Source organism: Myxocyprinus asiaticus, chromosome 18 (assembly GCF_019703515.2).
Source record: "Myxocyprinus asiaticus isolate MX2 ecotype Aquarium Trade chromosome 18, UBuf_Myxa_2, whole genome shotgun sequence".
NCBI classification, from domain to species: domain Eukaryota; kingdom Metazoa; phylum Chordata; class Actinopteri; order Cypriniformes; family Catostomidae; genus Myxocyprinus; species Myxocyprinus asiaticus.
This window is the reverse complement of record NC_059361.1, coordinates 28,975,752-28,997,975: the sequence shown is the minus strand read 5'-3', so window position 1 is coordinate 28,997,975 and position 22,224 is coordinate 28,975,752. Positions and strand designations below refer to the sequence as shown.

At 39.4% G+C, this 22,224-nt stretch overlaps 1 protein-coding gene across 1 annotated transcript in view; it reads left to right on the top strand.

Moving 5' to 3' along the window:
- The window catches only part of LOC127456514 (leucine-rich repeat and IQ domain-containing protein 1-like), a 56,846-nt gene that overhangs the window by 4,629 nt on the left and 29,993 nt on the right, over positions 1-22,224 (top strand). Inside the window, exons 5-14 of the mRNA XM_051725047.1 lie at positions 1,140-1,360; positions 1,493-1,564; positions 1,690-3,006; positions 3,098-3,250; positions 11,499-11,649; positions 12,166-12,359; positions 12,919-13,046; positions 13,871-13,944; positions 14,194-14,287; positions 20,692-20,862. Coding sequence (XP_051581007.1) covers positions 1,140-1,360; positions 1,493-1,564; positions 1,690-3,006; positions 3,098-3,250; positions 11,499-11,649; positions 12,166-12,359; positions 12,919-13,046; positions 13,871-13,944; positions 14,194-14,287; positions 20,692-20,862 — 2,575 coding nt within the window. The remainder of the gene's footprint in view (positions 1-1,139; positions 1,361-1,492; positions 1,565-1,689; positions 3,007-3,097; positions 3,251-11,498; positions 11,650-12,165; positions 12,360-12,918; positions 13,047-13,870; positions 13,945-14,193; positions 14,288-20,691; positions 20,863-22,224) is intronic.

The window sequence follows — 22,224 nt, the reverse complement described above, 5'->3', positions numbered from 1 at the left end:
ATCTCACCTCTTAAAGGAATAGTTCACCCAAAAATGAAAATTCTCTCATCATTTACTCACCCTCATGCCATCCCAGGTGTGTAGGACTTTCTCCTGCTGAACACAAATTAAGATTTTTAAAAGAATATCTCAGCTCTGTAGATCCATACAATGCAAGTGAATGGTGACCAGAACTTTAAAAGTCCAAAAAGGAGATTAAGTCAGAATAAAAGTAATCCATCAGACTCCAGTGGTTTAATTAATGTCTTCTGAAGTGATCCAGTTGGTTTTGGGTGAGAACAGACCAACATATAACTCCTTTTTCACTGTACAACTTGTCATTGCAGTCTTTAGGCATGATAACGATTTCAAGCTCGATTACACTTGAGCATGCACAGAACGCTAGATGGTGCTGTAGGAAGTGTAAACGAGCTTGAAATCACGATCGCCAAGGAGACTGCTGTCAAGATGTACAGTGAAAAAGGAGTTACGTTTTGGTCTGTTCTCACCCAAAACCACCTGGATTGCTTTAGAAGACATTGATTAAACCAATGGAGTCTGATGTTTATGAAAAAAAAAAATTAAAAAAGTAAATAAAAATAATTATATTTAGACCCCACAGTGAGCAAGCTAAAATTGAATGTGGCAAGGAACACAAAACTCCATAAGATGTTGGTTAATGGAGAAAAAGAACCTTGGGGAAACCAGGTTCACTGTGGGGGCCAGTTCCCCTCTGGCTGAACAGCATAAATATAATGCCCATATTAGTTATTTATGTGCAGTGCAAGTCATGGTTTAAAATTAGTAAACTAGATAAGTGATAAGGGCCAGTGTTTAAACAAAAAGATTTTGTATGAACTGTAAAATTAATTACTAATGTCTTTGAAGTCCATCCTGGATTAACTGCGGAAGTTCGCATAGACGCACTGATCACTATTCACTTGCTTTTGGATCTACAGAGCTGAGATATTCTTCTAAAAATCTTTGTTTGTGTTCATCAGAAGAAAGAAAGTCATACACATTTGGGATGGCGTGAGGGTGAGTAAATGATGAGATTTATTTTTGGGTGAACTATCCCTTTAAAAACACCAAATCCACAATGTTTTTGTATGGATCACTCATTACTCAATTTACCTCATTAGGTAATTTGTTGGTTTCAGATGTAACTGAGCATGATATATGCACTGAGAGTGAATTACAATTCAATATTGAATGGAGAGAACTGGAGAAAAGACTGCAAGAGGAAGAGAAGCAGAGACTAGCAGCACAGGAGGAAGAAAGAGAGCTGCATTTGAACTCAATGAGAGAGGAGGAAGAGAGGAAGAGGAGAAGACAATTGGAGTTTGAGGAGGAGCTAAGGAGGATAGAGGAGACCACTCTGGTAGGTTTATCTTTAACATAACATTTATTAATCTTGAGATGACATCAATGGATACCTTGTGAACATTATGAGGAAGCAGGATTGAATCAAGATGTTTTGCAATATAATAATAATTCTGTATAATGATAATAGATTCAAAAAGTTGGAGGAAAAAAAGAAGTACATCCCACAGAGGATCTTCAATTGGAAATGGATAAACAGCAGGTGAGTAATCTGTTAAATGTTATGCAGTATGCATGTGTAAGTTCTATTTAAACCCTATGCAGTTCCTCGTAAATGACTGTTCAATACACAGTGTTTACCAATCAATGTTTTATGGTCAATTTCAGGAGTTGATAAGGAAGCTTGCGGAGGAGATGGTGGAGGAGAGACGAGCTTTTGAGGATGCTCAGAAGGAGGAGAGAAGGAGAACCCAGGAGCTTCACTGCAGAGCAGTCACAAAGATCCAAGCTGCTTTCAGAGGAACATTAGCACGCCAGTGGAGCAAGACAGAGCTGAACAAAAAGAGAGAAGAGAAAAAAAGGCTTGAGGAGGAGAAGAGGGAATGGGAGAAGATGAAGAAATACAGGGAGGAGGAGAGAAGGAGGATTGAGGAGGAAGAACGCACTCAGAGGGAGGAGACAGAGAGAAGGAGAGCAGATTATGAAAGAGCAAAAGAACTAGAGCGCCATCGTTTGGAGAGAGAGCATAGACTTGAGCAGAAGAAGAGGAAAGAGGAGGAAGACGAAGAGAGGAGGAGGGAAATGGAGAGGAAGAGAAAGGAGAAGCAGAACAACAATAAATCAGTTGAAGAGAAGAGTGTGAAGGAGAGTAGCCGAGGAAGAAGACAGGAAGGGGATGTTGAGACAAAGGAAACAGAAAAAGAGAGAAGAAGCAGAGCGGAGGATGAATGTAAAAGAAAGGAGGAAACTGAGGAAAGAAGGGAAAAGGAAAACAAAGGCAATGAGGAAAATGTAAGAAAAGAAGATAATAATCAAAGAGATGGGAATGGAGAGGAAAAGACAGTGAAGGTGGAGAAGAATATGATGGAACAAAATGAAAAAAGCATGAACTTAGAAGTTACAGAAGGATTAAATGATCGGAGACCAGTAACAATGAGCGATAAAGAGAAGAAACGACTTGATAATGGAGACCTTGACTCTATAACAAATCTCTCAAAGTTAAGAAAACGCCTGGAAGTTACCACAGCCACACCAGAGTCCTACATAAATGCACATCAGCCACTATATAATAAACGTGGCATTAGTCCAGTTGGTTCCCCTGGTGATACAGATCACATAAGTGTTGATACGACCCAGAACCCAGAGACAGACACGACTCAGCCAGTTTCTGATTTTCATGGTGTAGGACCTGGGATGGACACTAGGGTGCATACAAATGCTACAGACATTGAGTTGGAGAAATGTGTACCAGAGATTCGACAATTAAATTCTTTATATCTGCCTGACAGCACAGAGCAAAAACGTCTGGCCTGGATGATGAAGTGCACTCCCTGGGCCAAACTATCAATGCTGAATAAAAGAAAGGGTCCCTCTGCCCAGCTACAGTCCCAAAAGAGAGGGCCAAGAAGGACAAGAGTACCCAGCTTGCCTCCTCTGTCTGTGGACACTATTCTCAAGACAGGAGAGTGGTGCTCTATCAAACAGGTAGCAGTTTGATTAAACTTGAAGTATATAGAAAATCTGATTACTTGAATGAGACGTGTAGATTATAAGTTCATTGTGCTGTCAAAATTAGGTTACAACAGTGACACTGGAGGACCTGCCGGGCTGCAGCCTGTCCACACTGTCTGAGTGTATCAAACTGCAAACTTTAACCCTTAGACGCTGTGGACTCAGATCCTTAGATGGACTTAATCAGTGTGCCCATATCAGATACATTGATGTACAGGTAAGAAAGACAAAAGGACTGTCAAATGGTTCTTATAACAGTTCATCAAAAAAATTTAAGTTCTGCCATTATTTACTCCACCTTCATGTATTCCCGTATGGAGCCCCTTAGAGGACAGGGTAGGAATTTTTTGTTCTGAAATAGTTTTGCATGCCCTCGCAATAGTTTGCGTTCCCTTGCAATAAGCTTTGCTTTACCTCACAATAGTTTTGCGTGCTCTCACAATAAATTTACCATGTTTTTTTTCAAATTTACATACTATAGTAACCATATTTTAACCTTGATATTCGTAGTAATACCATAGTAATAAAACATAAAAATGAAAACTACGGTAAAAAAATAATAATTTTGTGGTTATTATGGTTATACTACAATATTTGTTGTAAAACCATAGTAGCCACAAAAATGACCATGGTTAATCTATAGTAAAACCATGGTTACTATATTGATACAGTATACTGTATTAAAACCATGGTTTACACCAAAAAAAAAACATGAGGTGCATCCCAAACCGCACACTTCTGCACTATTCTACACCATTTTGTTGTGTAAGTAGTACGAGTAGTAGGTTTACACTGAAAATGCAGCAAAAAGAAGTGTACTTTAAGTACCTGGATGATGCACTTTTTCAACCATCAGAACAGAGTGTGGAATGTTGTACACTTCATGCACCCAGCGCACATGGCTTGTCGTATATAGCGGAAGAAGTGGAGTTACCTGGCTGTGCTGCTGGTCTGACAAAACAATTGTAAATAATGACGAATGTAGCAGCTGGCGAAACTTCAGTGGATACAGTACCTTACAAATGTGAGTTGAATGCTTTACCATCACCCCAAGCTGTGTGAAAATGTATGTTTTTTTAATATACAAATGAGGTTGGCTAACGTGTTAAAACTAGCGGCAACACATCACATGCGTTTGGCACGTCACTTCTGTCAGCTGTTAAACGGCGAATGCTTCCGTGTAGTTAAAAACGTTAAGTGTTCCATTTGGGACGGTACTACACTTTTAACATGTCTGAGTGCATAGTATATTTTATAAGTGCATAGTGTATAATGTGTCGTTTGGGACACAGCTATTGTTACTTTACTTTCTTTTCAAAGTTACTACAATATAACTATAGTAAAACCATGATTCCCTTTCGATTACGGTTCACTTGAAATTGCGGTAAACTTTTTTGGGATTTCCTTCTCCGACAACCTAATTGAAGCCCTTGTATAATAACGACAATTCTGTGATTGGCAATGGTGTTTGAGCCCCACCCCTTTAGGCGGGCAGTTGGCCTATGTAAGTGGGTTCTGAATCACCATTTCTTCAGAATTTTCTTCCTTCGAGATCGACATCGTCTCATCTTGACTACGACTATGACTACATCTCATCTTGAAAAGCCGTCTTCACCGTCGACATACACCCTTCAGCAGACAGGACTTCCCTGCAGACGCAACAGGACGATTCATCACCTGACTCTACACCTGCAGCGAAAGACTCACTAGCCCCCTGCAGTGTTCCAGCAAAGATTCTCTGCTGATTCTCTCTGTTGCAGCTGACAACAGGTTCTTTGCTTTAGACGCTTGTCGCCTTGACAACAGCGCCTCAGCAAGAATCCTACCCGCTTCCTGCAGCATTCTGGCAGGAGCTGTATCCTTTATATGTCTATAAATCCGTCCATGGGACGTTAAAAGTTCTAAAAAAGAGCCATTTGCGTGTACTCGTCTTTCTCGTGATGTCATTCTATAAGTGTTCTGCATGCGAGCGACACATCGCTCCACCAGATCAGCATGAGAACTGTGTTCGCTGCCTGGGCCACACCCATACCAAAGCAGTTCTCATGGGGACAGATTGCCCTCTCCGGATGCTCCACTTGAGGGTCGCCCTCATTCTGAGGGATGATTCCACCTCCCATGCCCACCAATCCGCCTCCTCTGTGTTAAATTCTGAGGGACCACATGAGGAGGCATGGCGGGGCTGTGAGGTAGAGATGGAAGAATCCGAGGAGGATCTTGCGCCAGCGCAAGCCCCATGAGCACCTCGATCTTCCCACGCAGCGTCCTCCCCAGTGTAGTATGCACGTGATGAACTCCAGCCCTCTATTGGAGAGCACGGTCTGGTCACATTTGGCTGTTCTGAATGCGGAGATGATGCCATGTCCCTCACAGCATCAGACATGGGCGTATGATCCATGGAGGATATTGCCGCCCCTTCCCCCAGTGAAGTGAAGAACGAGCACAGGCCACAGACAGAGAGCTCCTTCGCATCCTCACATGGGCAGTTGAGGAGCTCGGTATCGAGTGGTCCCCTCCAGAGGAGCTGGTAAATCCCGCCTGGACGAGTGGTTCCTGCAGGCCAGCCGTCGCCAGCAGACTGCGGCCCGGAAATCTGCACTATTTTTTCCAGAGGTCCACACAGAGCTCAAGAAGACCTGCCGCACGCCCTATTCATTTTGCGTCCAGATCGGAGGAGCTGCAGTTCTAATGAAAGTGGACCATGCAGAGGAGAAGAAATATTTGAAGCTTCCCCCATTGAAGAGGCAGTTGCAGCCCATCTCTGCTCAACTACCGCTATGGGGTGGAAGTCCCGCCCCACCCACCCCTCCAAGCCATGTCGACTGATGTCCACTTATATGGTGAGCTTATATGGTGATGGGCCAGGCCAGCTCTGCACTTCATAGCATGGTGGTGCTTCAAGTCTTCCAGGCCAAGCTTCTAAAGATATAGATGAGCAAGGCTCAAACCCTGAAGTGTTTAAGGAGCTCTGCACCGCCACAGACTTGATGTTGAGTGCTACAAAAATCACTGCGCAGGCCATCGGAAAAGCAATGAGTAATCTGGTGGTTTAGGACCATCATGTCTGGTTGTTCACGGAGATGTGTAATGCGGAAAATGCCACCCTCCTCAAAACTCTGGTGTCACCTGATGGCCTTTTCGGCAACGCTGTAAAAGGCTTCTCTGAGTGCTTCATTGTGGCGCAAAAGCAGTCACAAGTGATGAAGCACTTTTTGCCAAAAAGAAGCACTTCATCTCATCCTGCTCCCGCTCTGCTTCGAGCCAGCACCCTGTGAAGAACCCTCAGCACTGAGCCATCAGTGAGACCACATAAACCATGGCCCAAGCGAAAGCCTCGCCTGACTCCGCACGAACCCTCCTGGGTAGCAGGCGTGTTCCTGACTGGCTCAAGGGTGTGAAGAGGAATCTGGACCCCACTGTTCTTCTCAGCCCAGATCTGAAGAAAACTTGGTTCGACACAAGCTGTTCCACTCCCCCTTCCCACAGAAGTTCGTCGGGACTGGGATGTTACGAAAAATGTTGTTTCTGTGTGTTGTGTAGAAAAATACAAATTGCTTTCAAAATGAAAAGAAAACCCATTTTAGATCTGAGATGCTTGACAAAATGCTCGTTCAAAATGTTAACTCAGAAACAGATCTTATCTTAAATCCGACCACAGGAGTGGTTTGTGTCAATAGATCTAAAGGACACGTACTTTCACGTTCAAATTGTACCGAATCACAGACTGTTCTTGAGATTCGCAATTCAATGTCCTCCCCTTCAGCCTGTCTTTGGCTCCCCGCATGTTCACAAAATGTGTTGTTTGCGGCGCTCACCCCTTTCAAGATGAGCGGCATGAGCATTCTAATTGAGCATATTGTTATGTGAGCACAGAGACTTGATACTTTGCCATTTGAACAGCCTAGATCTCAATGTCAACTGGCGAAAAGCACACTTTCTCACAGCCAACAAATCTCCTTTTTGGAAATTCGACTAGACCCTGTGAGCATGAGCGCGCACCTCATGGGCGAGCGCATTTGGACCATTCATCAATATCTGTCTCAGTTCAAGTCATTTCAGAGAATGCTGGGTTTTATGACAGCAGCATCCACCATCATACCGTTAGGTCTTTTACACATGAGACCTCTCCCGTGCTGGCTCAAACATCACATACCACGGCACGCCTGGAGCCAAGGGCGCATGCGCGTCACTGTGACTCACCGCTGTCTGGCACCATGGACAGCTCCAACCTTTTATCAGCAGGGTATTATGCTGGATCAGGTTTTCAGGTGAAAAGTGGTGACCACGGATGCGTCCAACACAGGCTGGGGCACGCTGTGTGACAGACGCCTGGCTTTCTGCACCTGGACAGGTGCGAAACGGGTGTGGCACATAAACTGCCTGGAACAGCTGGCTGTCTTCTTAGCCGTGAAGGCTTTACATTCCGACGCAGCGAATCATCACATTCTGATCCGGTCGGACAACATGTCAGTAGTGGCGTACAAAAATCACTAGGGTGGAACTAAATGTCTACCAATGATGAGCCTGGCGCAATGCCTCCTCATGTGGAATGAGCGCAGTCTCCTTTCTCTGCGAGTGACATATGTCCTGGGCCACTTGAACTGTGGAGAGGACATGCTGTCGCACCAAGGACTGATGGCGGGGGAATGGAGACTTCATACTCAGACGGTTCTGATGATTTGGGAAGTATTCGGCAAAGCGGAAATCGACCTATTCGCCTCCGCGGAGACCGCCCACTGCCCTCTTTGGTACTCCGTAACCCAAGCCCCATTGGGGTGGACGCCTTGGCTCACAAGTGGCTGGCGAAATGCAAATATGCATTTCCCCCAATACGTCTCCTTCACTCTGTCATCTGCAAAGTCCGAGAGGACAAGGAAACGGTTCTGTTGGTTGCGGGTGATATACAGGCACTGTCAACTTCCATGTCTGGAATTTGGACCGGGGTTTTCAAAGGCCAGAATCAAACCCAAAAAAGGCTGTGTGCCTAAGGTGCTTTCCACGCCATTTAGGGCTCAAATAGTTCACCTACAAGCTTTCTCTCCCTGTTTAATTTGGATGAGGAGCAGTTAGCGCATTAATTATGCCCTGTGCAGGCATTACACACGTATGTGGAGCGCACCTGCCAGTTTAGGCTGTCAGATCAGCTCTTTGTTTGTTAGAAGGACACACAAAAGGCATGTCCGTATCTAAACAAAGGCTCTCTCACTGAATCGTTGACGCGATTGCCCTTGCCTATAATTCACAGGGCGCGAAATGCCCTATTGGCATGGCCTCTTCATGGGCATGGACAAAGGGTGTGTCCCTGCAGGACATATGCATTGCAGCAGGATGGTCTTCGCAAAATACGTTTGTGAGGTTTCATATTCTAGACGTGGCATCTATCTCTTTGCGAGTCCTCTCTGTCTAGAGTGCTTAATATCCAAACACCCAGTGGGTGAGCCCAAGCTCCTTTACTATGGGTGGGGTACCTGTTGTAATTTTAATACAACTGCATGTGTAGGCTGTTGTCCAAATTACTCTCTCTAAAGACACAAGCACTTCCAAAATGAATAAACCTCCCTCTCAACTTCTGGTTATGAAAGGGGTTAAATTGATACTGTGTGTATTGTATGACTCAAATATATCCCCAGCATAAGATTAACTTCCCATCTGGTTGTCACCATGTGGGGTTGTTCATTATTCTATACACTTGAAATATGTTGTAATAAGTCACCGCCTGGCAGGCCTGTGACCTCAAATACATATTCTTTTTACAAGTGTTCATACCCTGGTGTATCTCTCGGGGTATGACGTCATGTAGTGCGGCGTGATGGGATCAAAGGTGTTTACTACAATGTCGAGTTAACCGTATTCAAAAGGGAACAACTCTGTTTACACATGTAACCTCGGTTCCCTGAGATGAAGGGAATGAGACATTGCGAAATCTGGCCGCACTACTACTTCAGAGTTTCGAGGTATCAGCGATGTGCTCTTGTCCTTCAATCAGAAAATTCTGAAGAAATGGTGATTGAACGGCCACTTATATAGGCCAACTGCACGCCTAAAGTGGTGGAGCTCAAACACCATTGGCAATCATAGGATTGCCGTTATTTTGCAAGGGCTTCAATTAGGTTGCCGGAGAAGGAATTCCCCAAAAGCATTTACCGTAATGTCTCGTTCCCTTCATCTCAAGGAACAGAGGTTGTGTAACCGGTTAAACTATGGTATTTGTATAGTAAAACCATAATAACCACAAAATTATAATTTTTATTACCATAGTTTTCGTTTTCCTGTATTATCACTATGGTTACATTACGAATATCATGGTTAAAATATGGTTACTGTAGTAAAACCATGGTACATTAATTGTGAGGGCACGCAGAACTTATTGCGAGGGCACACAAAACTTATTGCGAGGAACGTAAACTATTGGGAGGGCATGCAAAACTTATTGCAAGGGAAAGGAAAACTATTTCAGTCCTCTAAGGGCCTCTGTAGTCCTGAGCCTGTATGCTGTTAATTTTTCCATGGAACACAAAAGGAGAATTTTTTTTAGCTTTCATAAAACTCTAAAAAGGACAAACTAAATTTCAAAAATTATTCCTTTTACCTTCTCCTTCTTCCTCTTTCTATCCCAATTAGTAAAGGGGTAGTTCACCCAAAAATGAAAATTCTCTCATCATGCCGTCCCAGATGCGAATTACTTTCTTTCTTCTGCTGAACACAAACAAAGATTTTTAGAAGAATATCTAAGCTCTGTATGTCCATACAATGCAAGTGAATGGTGACAAGAATTCCAAAGGCTCCAAAAAGGAGATAAAGTCTGCATGAAAGTAATCTGTCAGATCAATGTCTTCTGAGGTGATCCAGTTGGTTTTGGGTGAGAACAGACCAAAATGTAATTCATTTTTCACTGTACATCTTGTCATTGCATTATCTAGGCACGATTATGATATCAAGCTGACACTTCCTAGTACTTGACTCATGCGCAGAGCGCTAGATGGCGCTACAGGAAGTGTAAACAAGCTTGAAATCATGATCACCAAGGAGACTGCTGTCAAGATGTACAGTGCAGACTCCTTTTTGTAGCTTTTGGATTTCTGGTCACCATTCACTTGCATTGAATGTACCTACAGAACTGAAACACTCTTTTAAAAAATGTTATTTGTGTTCAGCAAAAGAAAGTCATACACCTCTGTGATGCATGAGGGTGAGTAAATGAGAGAATTTAAATTTTTGTGTGAACTAACCCTTTAATTTCTATCTTTCAATAAAGAGTGTTTGATTTTGATAGTGTACTTGATGTTAAACTATATATACGTGAATACTGGGGCCAAATTCGCGAAAATGTTCTTAAGAAAAAAATTAAGAAAGTTCTTAGGATAAATTATAAGAAGTTTGTAAGATCGTTCCTAAGTGCAATTCTTGAAAAATTCTTAAGAAGTTCTCAAATATTTTCTTAAGAACATCTTAATTTTTTTTTATTAAGAATGAAAAGACAGGCTTTGACATTATCTGACCAGCCTGCTAATGGAGTTGCTTTGTCTAATAGCCTATAACAAATTCAATACTTTTGGCAAATTTATCTATTATCCTTTTCTTTTTTTTTCTTTTTTTAAAGTAGCAAGCACCTCGCGATACGTTTTTTTGAATGTAAAGTGCACGAGATGTGTTAGTTTAATGACATTATCTGTCATAAGAGTGTTTACTTGCTGCTAACCATTTGATCACTTTTAATTTTACATGTTCTTGTTGAGGAAATTACTACAAGGAAAAAGTTCTCCTTAGGAAGCTTGTTAATAATATGACATCAGTAAGTAAATGGGAAAAGGTGCCGGAGGCTGGCTCTGCTGTGCCCAACTCCGATAGGGATGTGGATGGGGGTGAAAAAGAAAGTCTAATCTTTCTGTTGTTATAATTATTATGTTTCTATGAACTCTAAAGATCGTGGAGAGAGAGAGAGAGAGAGAGAGAGAGCGCTATATGCAGCGCATCCTTTTGTATTAGCATGATTGGTCACCACATTAAGTCACATTAACAACATTTTTTGTTTGAATTTGGTGATAACATTTACATGGTTTACAAGCTGAAAATAAAAATATAATTAAACACAAAACAGTCCAAAACATTTTTTGATCTAAAATAACATTTCTACGTAATCAGCCCATTGGGACTTCAGACTCAACATGAAAAACCCAGTAAATGTATTAAACATCTTACCTTTTAGGATTTCAGACAACTGTGAGGTTATTCTAACTTCAAGATGTTATTTACGACGATATTTAAGATTTTTTTTTTTTTTGAGAATTTGAATGCTTCTAAAGTTTTTACAATCTTAAGTAAAAAGATAAGAACTTTCTTAAGAAGTTTATTTGGGAATACAAAATATTCGTAACTTTTTTCTTAAGTTACAAATTAAGAAGAAAATGGTAGTTAAGAAGAAATTTCTTAAGAACGTTTTCTATCCTATTCTTTCTTATGTTAAGGAGAACTCCATTAGCCTTATGGATTGTGGAGGTATGGCCAGACTTCAGGTCCTCCTGCTTGGCAGGAACCAGGTGACAAACATTCATGGCCTTGATGGTGCTGAAAATCTACAAGTGCTTCAGCTCTCACACAACAACATCTCCCGAATCGGTGAGTGTCTTTTTGAAAGTGTTGATAGATTGTATGCTATATATTCTATTTATTTTTTAACGAGTGCATTCAAGAAAGAGAAGAACTAAATTTTATGCATATTATGTACACTTTATATCACAACAAGTGTGGCAGTGAATTAGCATCTAACATTCAGCCATGCCATGATCCAGTAGAGGGCAGCATTGTTCCAGTTTGGTTTCTTCATATTGCCCTTCTCTCTCTCTCTCTCTCGCTCTCTCTCTCTCTCTATACAGCTCTCCAAATATATCTCACTTCTGAAAAATTGGCTTCATATTGAAAAAATATGGATAAATGTCATTAAGAAAGGGGATAAATGCAGTTAAAAGGGATATGCTGTCAGTGTTTGATGATGTCCTGCCAATATTGCCTTTTTAGATTAGATTATTCTTTGGCTGGTATTAGATATTTTCACTCTGCCCTGAATGATTCTCATACACTCTAACCAGGTTTCTACAGTGGCACTGACTTGATGAAATATCTTTGTTCTCTTAGGTGGTTTAGGATCCCTGAAAATGCTTCTGAGATTGTCAGTGGACCATAACCAGCTGCTCAGCACAAGAGGTTTGAATGAAATGTATACCCTACTGCATCTAGACTGTTCGCACAACCACCTAAGCCACATCGAAGGTTTGGAGAATTGTGCTCTGCTTAACACGCTGGACCTGAGAGGAAACAGTCTGACCGAGGTAAATCTTACTCAACCGTACAAGTTAAAAGATGACATCATGGATCAAGATCATTGTTCTGAATAATCTCAATTTGTCCTGTTTTTCCCCCCATTATTTTGTTTTTTTTGTCTGTGAATGAGAACTGTTTTGCATTCTTACTTTAATTACCTAGGCTGAAATAAGAGATTTTCACCTGTTAGATTCTATGTAGAAACATATTTCCATTCCAATGTTCAGGAAATTAGTAACTTGACAGTGTTGATTACAAGAAATGCATTTTTCATTGGAGAGAAATAAAATACAATGATGACAGCCTTTGAAAACATTATCTTCATACCAAAATTGCTCACCCATTAGACTGCAATCCTTGGCTGCCATCACTTTAATTCAATTATTGTTATCTGTTGTGCTCAGTGTGTGGCTGTTAATCAATGAGATCTCATATTCAGGAAGAGATTTGAGTTTCCACCCACTGAGTTTCCTTTGCTCATGGGACAGTGTTCATGGTTGGAACAGACAGGCTGACATTTACTGCTTGATCATATGGTCATTTTTTTGTGTCTGTCCTATGGCATAGTTACCTGTCCTGCAGAACCACGTTCTTCTGAGGGACCTTTTTCTGGATGACAATCTGATATCCTCTATACATCATCTGGAATCTTATTGGTTACCTTTGCTACAAAACCTCTCTGTGGCTCAAAACAGGTAGGCCTCAATATAGAGAACAGCTGTAGCTCCTAATCTAGTCAGCTGCCAAACTAGGGAGCTTTTGGGCATCATTTCAGCACCTACGCTTAGGTTTTGAGACACTGCCAGTGTGTTTAACACTCTCTCACAATTAAGTGCTACTTAAAGTAGAAGTTAATTCTTTCAATTAAAAATTTTCTGAGGCAGTGGCAGGGCTGTTTCTAGCTATACGTGGTATAAGTGGCTGCTTAGGGCCTCCGAGCCACCAGGGGGCCCCACAAAGCAAGGTCAGTTTTTTTTTCTTAAATTTCGGTATATACAGTTATTTATTGTTATTTCTAGAAATTTATTGTTAATTTATATATTTATTTATTGGTAATTTATTGTTAATTGTTTGTAAATTTTGTATTCATTTTTTTGCTTTTGTGTAATTAATATATTCCAATTTTAAGTCAATATATTCAAATTTGTTGAAGATAGAGTAGTGGCATAGTGTGCTAAAGCACAGAACTGGTAAGCAGAAGGTTGCTGGTTCAACCCCCACAGCCACCACCATTGTGTCCTTGAGCAAGTCACTTAAATCTAGGTTGTTCCGGGGGGATTGTCCCTGTAATAAGTGCACTGTAAGTCGCTTTGGATAAAAGGGTCTTCCAAATGCATAAATGTAAATGTAAGACTGTATTGTGGTGTCATTCTTGGGTGGGTTGGAATTCGCTTAGTGCCCCCATATGCTCAGAAACGGCCCTGGGCAGTGGTCATACAGAATGTAAGAAAATCCTATGAATATGCAATGCAAAGATGTTTGTTTATTGTTTAAAATAATGATTCACTTTTTCCTTCAGTATAACTTATTTAATTCCACTCTTGGACTTGGTCTCTTTGAAGACACTGGATGTCAGCCACAACTGTCTGTCAGGTGAGTTGTAGACATGGGGTGGCTTGACAAAAAATGCTTTTGAAAGATAAAATGTATCTGATTTGTATCTTTAAAGATAATATTAACTGAATGCACAGTGACTTTATTATGATATCTGAGTTCTAATTTAGGCCAGAATGTAACACTAATATTTGTTGTGCATTCCTAGCAGTCTCCAGAATAGAATTATACCAATAAATAGATTTAATAGAAGTGTCTCGGCCTCATGAGGAGTTGTTCTCACTTTAGACTTGCAGAACGTTTGTCTGAATCTTCAGGGATGCACTGGGCTCCAAGAAATTAACCTGACTGGCAACCCACTACAGCAGGACAACGACTGGAGGTAGGTGTGACTTAGGGAACCAGTTTAGTTATTTAGATTTAGATATTTAATGGTTGAAGATTAGTCCATTATCAGAATGTTTAACTGAGAGCAGATCATGTGTATAATGTATAATCTACTAGGCCAAAGTGAGTTCAGGAGTGTATTTGCTGTTGAGATGGACCATTTAAGCAATGTCCCATGAGCTATAGAGCACTAAGTATGGCCAGCTATTTTGAATATTTTTGCTCTGTCAACCAAAATAGCTCCAAAAGAAGCCAAAGCTGGATAAAATTTCATCAGGAAACTCACAGCTGTTTGTTAAAGAATGTAGACAAGTGGAGTGATGCAAACAGTGAAGCATCTAAGTGCTGTTATGTGAAATATCAACACTTTTGGAATGCTGCCTGGCCAATCAAAATAGAGGGCTGGAACTAGTATAATTGTTTAACCTCCTAAGACCCGAGTGTGACTACTGTGTGCATTTTCCATTTCCCTTTTTGATTTGGAACTAGTAGCACCTAATAAACATGCAAAAAAAAAAAAAAAAAAAATTCTAGAGCAAATAGTTTTCCTACTTTACAACTTAGCAGGACTAAGTTGTAAAATTGTCAATAATAACAAACTATAGAAATTTTTTTTATATCAAATTGTGTATTATGTTTCCAGGAGTGTTGGTTATCCATGTTTTTGAGACTTTACAAACATTAAAGCTGATTTTCTGTAAAGCTGGTTTGGAACAGTGTGTACTGGGAAAAGCACAAATCAAAAGCTAAACAAATACAAATAATTTGACTTACAATGTCTTTTTCTACTTTGGCAACAAAATCTCAATATTCTCTCTTTGCACTGTCAAACAAACAAGTTATAGCCCGTGCTGAAGCATTTTACCAATCAGAAATGAGCATAATTAATAAGTAATGGCCAACATCGTGTAATCACTGCCAAACATGTTAAAATAAAATTATACATTATAACTTCTGAATCTATTTACTGATTAGCATCGTCCGATGTCTGCCAACCATGTTGAGTGGTCCAAACATCATCTGCACCCTGAAACTGAACTTTTGATAGGAAGTTTGGATTTTATGCACTTGGCTTCATAGGAAAGATATAGGTTGCTCCCTTGTTCCCTATTTAGTGAATGGTTTAACCTCCAGTGTGCTGTCTGTCTGCACTGGTCTCTGAACAGCTCGAAATGCACCTTACTTTCATCCTAACTCCATATAAAGCCTCTAAAAAAAAAAAAAATAATAAATTCTCAATGTGAAAATGCACAGTAAATAGAGTATAGGCCCGGTTGCTAGGGAGGGTAGAGTCACATGGGGTAACCTCCTCGTGATCGCAATAATGTGGTTCGTTCTCGGTGGGGCGCGTGGTGAGTTGAGCGTGGTTGCCACGGTGGATGGCGTGAAGCCTCCACATGCGCAATGTCTCTGTGGCAATGCGCTCAACAAGCCACTTGATAAGATGTGCGGGTTGACGGTCTCAGACGCGGAGGCAACTGGGATTCGTCCTCCGCCACCCGGACTGAGGCGAATCACTATGTGACCACGAGGACTTAAAAAAAGCACATTGGGAATTGGACATTCCAAATTGGGAGAAAAATGAAAAAAAAAAATAAAAAAAAAAATGGGATATCAGATGAAACTAGGTGCTCTAATCTTTTGACTCAAATAGGGTTTAATGTAAAAACTTAGTTAGGTTTCTTACCAGATGTAGTTTTATTTTGCCATTTCTCCCAAAGACTCTGCTGTGATCAGCACCATGTCGGTCCATCGAAAGACTAGCCCAGAGTCTCCTGAACTGAGATCAGTCAGTTTAAATTAAATAAAATTATGCATATAGTGAAGCCAAAATACAATGTCCACGCATTTGTCCGCGGGTTCACACAAGGATTTAGAGAAGATGTGATTCCCCCTTCATTAATGGAAAGATTTATCTTGGATTGTGCTGAAGCTGTCATGTGTACATTCCAGCAAAAGTCACTGAGCATTTCATAATTGTTCAAAAATGTGAAACTAATGTGAATGGGGACATTGCCTGGAAGTGCACCAGGCGTCTAAAGCAGAATAAACATTCCTCTTTACCGCCGAGCTTCCCGCCCATATCAGCACACCAGCCATTGTATCTGTGTCTGCTATTGGATTACCCAATGACATCTGTACGCACGTGGACTTAAGTGCTCATAATTCTGAAAATATTTGCTCAGAGGGGGAATATTTTTAAAAGCAAATGTGCTCCTGCTCTAAAGTGCCAGCAGTTTGATGAGTGTTTTTAATTATACTTAAATGGGTTGATTTAAAAATGAGCAAATTGTATGTTCTTATGTGATGATAGAAAAAAATGTGTTAGAGACAGAACAAGGACATCAAGAAAATTATAGAAGCATATTGGTATTAGTTTTACACTGAGGTACCAATCAGCCTGTTCATCCTGTTAAAATCTGAAAAATTAAATAAAAATAATAACATCCTTTATTCCAAAGAGTCATGTAGTTCAATAGCTCAGATTGGCACCACATTTATTTTCCAGGACTCTTTTCAGAATCTTTCTTAAGGTGCAGTTTACACAAGATGCGTTCTTGCCCTACACAGACATTTTTGACTGTTGAGCCATGTACGCCAAATTTTAAGACTAAAAACACAATTTTCAAAATATCCTTCGAGACACCTGAATTCTGTTGCAATCAGCTGTGGTCCAACAAGATTTTTTTAAACACAAGAATGAGTTCTGTGAACAGCCCCTTACTCAAGCAACTTTTAAGGACATTTTAGCTGGTAGCAAAATATTTTGGTATTTTATTTATTTCGTTCTTTTAAACTTTATTTTCCACATTTTGCATGTGACTCTCAAGGAGAAGTTTGAGGTGAAATATATGTTGTCTTTACATTTGTTTTATTCGGGAATGACGGATAGGAAATTCACTCATCAGTCTCTGGATTCCACTGAACTTAGTCTAACCCTATATGCCAACAACGGAATTAGAGCCAGTATTTTCCTCTCTCCCCATTGCTCTTTCATCCTCATCCAGTGATAACAAAGGCTAAATTAAAGGACCGAAGGAAATTTCAAAGCAGTACACAGCGCCTGAGTGTTCAGAGTCTGGGAGAACAGAAGGACTTTAGCTAGATTAATTGAACGGCTCTAAAACTCTTTATTTGCAGGGAAGTTTTCACTAAGTGATGAATAGAATAGAGTCCACTTTTAGGTTGCAATAGGAGCCTGACGACTGAACACATCATGACCAAAAACATGACCATGCCTGATGTTTGTAAAAGTAAAGCATTTGGATTTGCTCTTGATCTGGGCCTGTCTGCGACAAAACAAGAGTTTACATTAATATGCCTTCTCAGACTTAACTGTCTGCTAAATGTCACAGTTTGCTTTTCAAAGCTCTTATGTTGCAAATTGTTGGAATCCTGAGCTGTTTATTCCTTATCTCCTCTTTTGAAGCAATTATTAACTTGAACGGGTTGTACTTATTATTGTTTATAGTAACACTTTATCACAAATAAAAAAATACATTATTTTGTTTCCTATGAGTTTGCTTTTGTACTAGTGATAAACCATCGCTTAAGTCACTGACATAAAGAGCAACTGTATAAATTAATTAAATTATCAATAACTCTAATATGCCACACCTAAAACAGTATTTTTTTTTTTTTTTACAAAAAAGGACTGTCTTGAATAAAACCAAAATTAAGACTTTTTTGTAAAATACATTTTTACATTTTGTGTATTTTGTATATTACAAAATTGTATTTTATAATATATATATATTTTTATTATTAGTACAGTTTTAATAAATGTCATAAACATATCAGCAATAGTATTCAGAATGGTAACAAGAACAAACACACAACAATCTCTAAATAAAAAATGGCTACAATAATCCTAAAATTATACAATAATTCTACAATAAATTAATTGCTACGGATTATACACTCAAATAAATAATGCTTTGGCTGAACTTGATTCTATCATGGACAGTGGTTCCACATGTTTGAAATTAGTTTTATTAAATTGAAATTACCATGTATTTTAACTTGACTACTTCAAGTAGAGGGAACATAACTGAATCAAGCAAACCCAACAAAATGTAATATGTCAAAATAACTGTTATATAAATAACTTTTAGTGATATGCTAGCTAGTGACAGTAAATGTTAGCATGCTAAGTACATGTTGGTGGGAAGCACTACCAAATTTAACTTGGTCACTATGTTATGGTTAGCACTAGGGTCGCAAAGGGGCAGAAACTTTCCGGTAAATTTCCGGAAACTTTCTAGAAACTTTCCATGGGAAGTCAAGCAGGGGAATTTTGGAAATATTGTAAAAAACTTTGGGCACTTGGCTATATGCTGCTGCATCTTTGTGGCATTCTTAACATAGGTCTTTGCACAGTATTTGCAAATGTACTCAGCCTTTCCTTCTACATTGGCTGAGATTAAATGTATCCACACATCAGATGGAGCATGTGGCATTGTTCTGTAGAATAAGACTAAACAATTGTTATATTCTGGAATGGTAAAAATATTTTACAATTGATGCTGGACAAATGAATAAAATAGGCTAGATGAATAGATGAACACTCCTCAATCAGCATGCTTAATCAAACTATAACCTACGTTCTTGTATGATAACAGAAAACTGGCAAGCAGAAGGCAGAAGAAACAGCATCACAGTTGAGTTAGCTAGCACCATGATAGCTAGCCTCTTAAATTGTCAATGAAATGGTGTTAGCTAGCTTACATATAGCATATCTGATTTACTGGCTAGCTAGCTACTGTATAAACACATTTTGATTTAGTATTTGCTAGTTAAACTTTAATACCATAGATCAAATATATTTACCCTAGTAATATCATCAAAACTTACTTGACTGGATGTAGTCCTTGGGCTCAAATGCAGTAGTGTGGCTTCAATAGTTCTGCTGTAGTAAGTAGCCTGCAGTAAGTAGTGTGCTATGTGCAGGGTAGAAATTCAACTGAATTTGCATTAAATCTGGTTGTTTTAACCAAGATTATGCTGCAAGATGTTTTTTTTTCAACTACATTATAGGCTAACTTGCAATTTTGCAAATTTCCAGTTTATTCCCATTAATTCCTGTTAATTCCCATATATTCCCATTAATTCCCATGGAAAGTTTCCAACTTTGAAAATTCCCAGAATTTTGCAACCCTAGTTAGCACAGCAATTGCTCGATGAATAAAGCAAAATCAAGCATACAAATGTATTGGTCCTCAACCTAGGCTCAAACTCCACTCTTCACCATGATGGTAACTCCAAAAGCTACAACATAAGAGAAATTCTTCTAAATATCAACATAGAAAAACATTAACATACTGTATCGCCCCCTTTGTATTCATCTTGCACAAAGACACATAAAATAGCACTTAATGTGAACATTTACTCTCTCTGTTGAGTCCCATGTAAAGCATGCTGGGAACGAGAAATACTCTGCCCAGTTTCATTTAACCAAACAAAAAATATTGTTGTTCCAACGCAAATAATAAAGCTTACAAGATACTCTTTTTTTAGTTGAATCAACACAGTTAATTTAAATTCCATTGGTTGCATGATTTTTTTGAGTAATATGAACATGGGAGGATTGAGTAAAAAAAGCTTATTTTTTTGCAAAAGTTATTTTACTTCTCTCAGCATGCTTTACAAAAGACTAGGCCACACCTGTGTTTTCTCATACATGCTCACACATTTAAAAACAGACCAACAAATGCAATAATGGCTCACATGAATAGCTGTCACAACTCTGGAGTGAGGCCAGCAAACCCTTTTTCACTTCTAATTCAAGCTGAGTGTCATCATGCTGTTTCTCACTGAGAAAGGCAAACTCTGACCAAACCTTTTACTCAATGCACAGACGTTCTTTTGATTCTCTGGGGTCCAGAATGTCAAACTCATTAAACGTTTTATACCTATTTCCTAACTGATTTCATCTGCTCAATGTAAATATTCTCCAATAGAAAAGCCATGGAGACAGGGAGGGAGGGGCTGGAACTTAAATTTCCACATGCTTTTATGATTGCAGAGGACAGTCAATTGGATAACATTACATATTACTCTGATGTGCTAACTGTTTTGGGTCTTTTAAACTATTTAAATCATAATTGTTTAAAAATAATTGATTTACCCCTATTTGTTTTCATTTTCTTTTTTTTTTAGTGGCACATTGTTTATTATTTTATCTAGATTGAGGATATAATATTATTATATCTTGAGGCCTCAAGCTGACATTTCTTGAAAATACAAGTTTTTGAAAGTTTTGCAATTGAAAGCTTTTCTTTAAAACTACCTTAAGCCTTGTAAAATAAAAATTAGACTAATTAAGTCATAGAGATTTCAGCATATTGTGTGGTCTTTTCACTTCAATTTTTCATCATGTAAATCCATGTTTTCCCTCAGGTCCTTGCTTCTGGAGACAATGCCTGGCTTGATTAAGTTGAATAATGAGCAAACTGGCACAACAACAGCGCCCACTAAAGGTCCAGGAGAGCAGTGGAGTTTCCAGGCCCTGTGTCAGGCACAGCAGAGGAAGCGTGATTTACTCCTCCAGCAACAAAAGATGGAGATCAGGTAGACATCTGATTTCAGTCTCTAGAACAGGGGTCGGCAACCTTTTTGACATGGAGTGCCATTTTTTATTTTCCTGGTCAATGGCTGTGCTGAGGACCCCCCCCCCCCCCCCCCAAAAAAAAAACCATGCAAATGTATGCCATTTCCACTTGTAAAAATGTTTCTATTTTGCATTTTTCTAATTTAATCATTTATTTTTCATTACAAATGATATTATCAGTATAACAGTTTGAGTGAAAATTTTGTGCAAAACCAATGATTATGATATAATCACGATCCTGCGTGTGAATTTTCACAGAGCATCACAGTGCTTTAATGAAAGAAAACCTGTCCTTTTGTACAAAATGAATTACATCTAATGTCACAAATTTGCTTATTTAATTACTGATCACGAAATTGTGTGGAATCTTAAATATTTCTGATATTATGCCATTGTAATCATGTAATCACTAGCACGCAAGCAACAGTGAGAGTGGAGCAGGCTGTTTTTATTTATATGACTTTTTTCGCACCTGCATTACAATCTAAATCTTGATGTAATCCTTCCTCATGAATGTGTTTTCATCAGCTGAATGGGAGACTAAACACTATTAATGTGTGACGAGACTCGCGCTGTGTGCAAGCCATTCGCACATCACAAGCCAATCAACTATTTAGCCATTTTCAGTGAATCGCACCTGCAAAATCCTAAAACTTTATTTCCAGGTTTAATTTATATTTTGAATAGACTCAGATTTTTATGTTTTCTCTTTTAATCATTTAATGTGTGACTGGTTTAAGGAGGGTGTACCTGTATGCTGGGTTGGAAATCTCAAGAATTAATAGTGGTGTTTTCCTTATTACATCACATGTTGTTCTGAAAGCAAAAAGATACAAATGAAACACAGAATGTAGGCTGTCATCTGTGCAACCTAACCGAAGCAAAGTGGGCACTTTTACTCGCGTGATTAACCAAATGTTAAGCGCTGCCGGCTCGTGATGCACGAATGACTTGCACAAGCTGCACGAGTCTGTTGGGTATAATGCAGTCTCGTCACATTTTAACTTTTTTTTTCATGAAAACATGCTGCATGATCATGAGGAAGGATTACATCAAGCTGTAAATTGGAATACAGGTGTGGAATTTATATGAATAAAATAGTCTACTCCTCTCTCGCCGTTGCTGGCGTGCCAGTGATTACTCCTCCGCATGCCAATGCTAGACCCCTGCTCTAGAACATTCTGATGAAGACCAATTTTGTTAAAGTTAAAGTGCTGGTTGTGTATTATGTGGTCCTTAACGATTTAATACACATTCAGTCAGGGGCATCATTAACATTTTTAGGTTAATCAGAAAGGTTAGACCGTGGTATAAAGTGATTT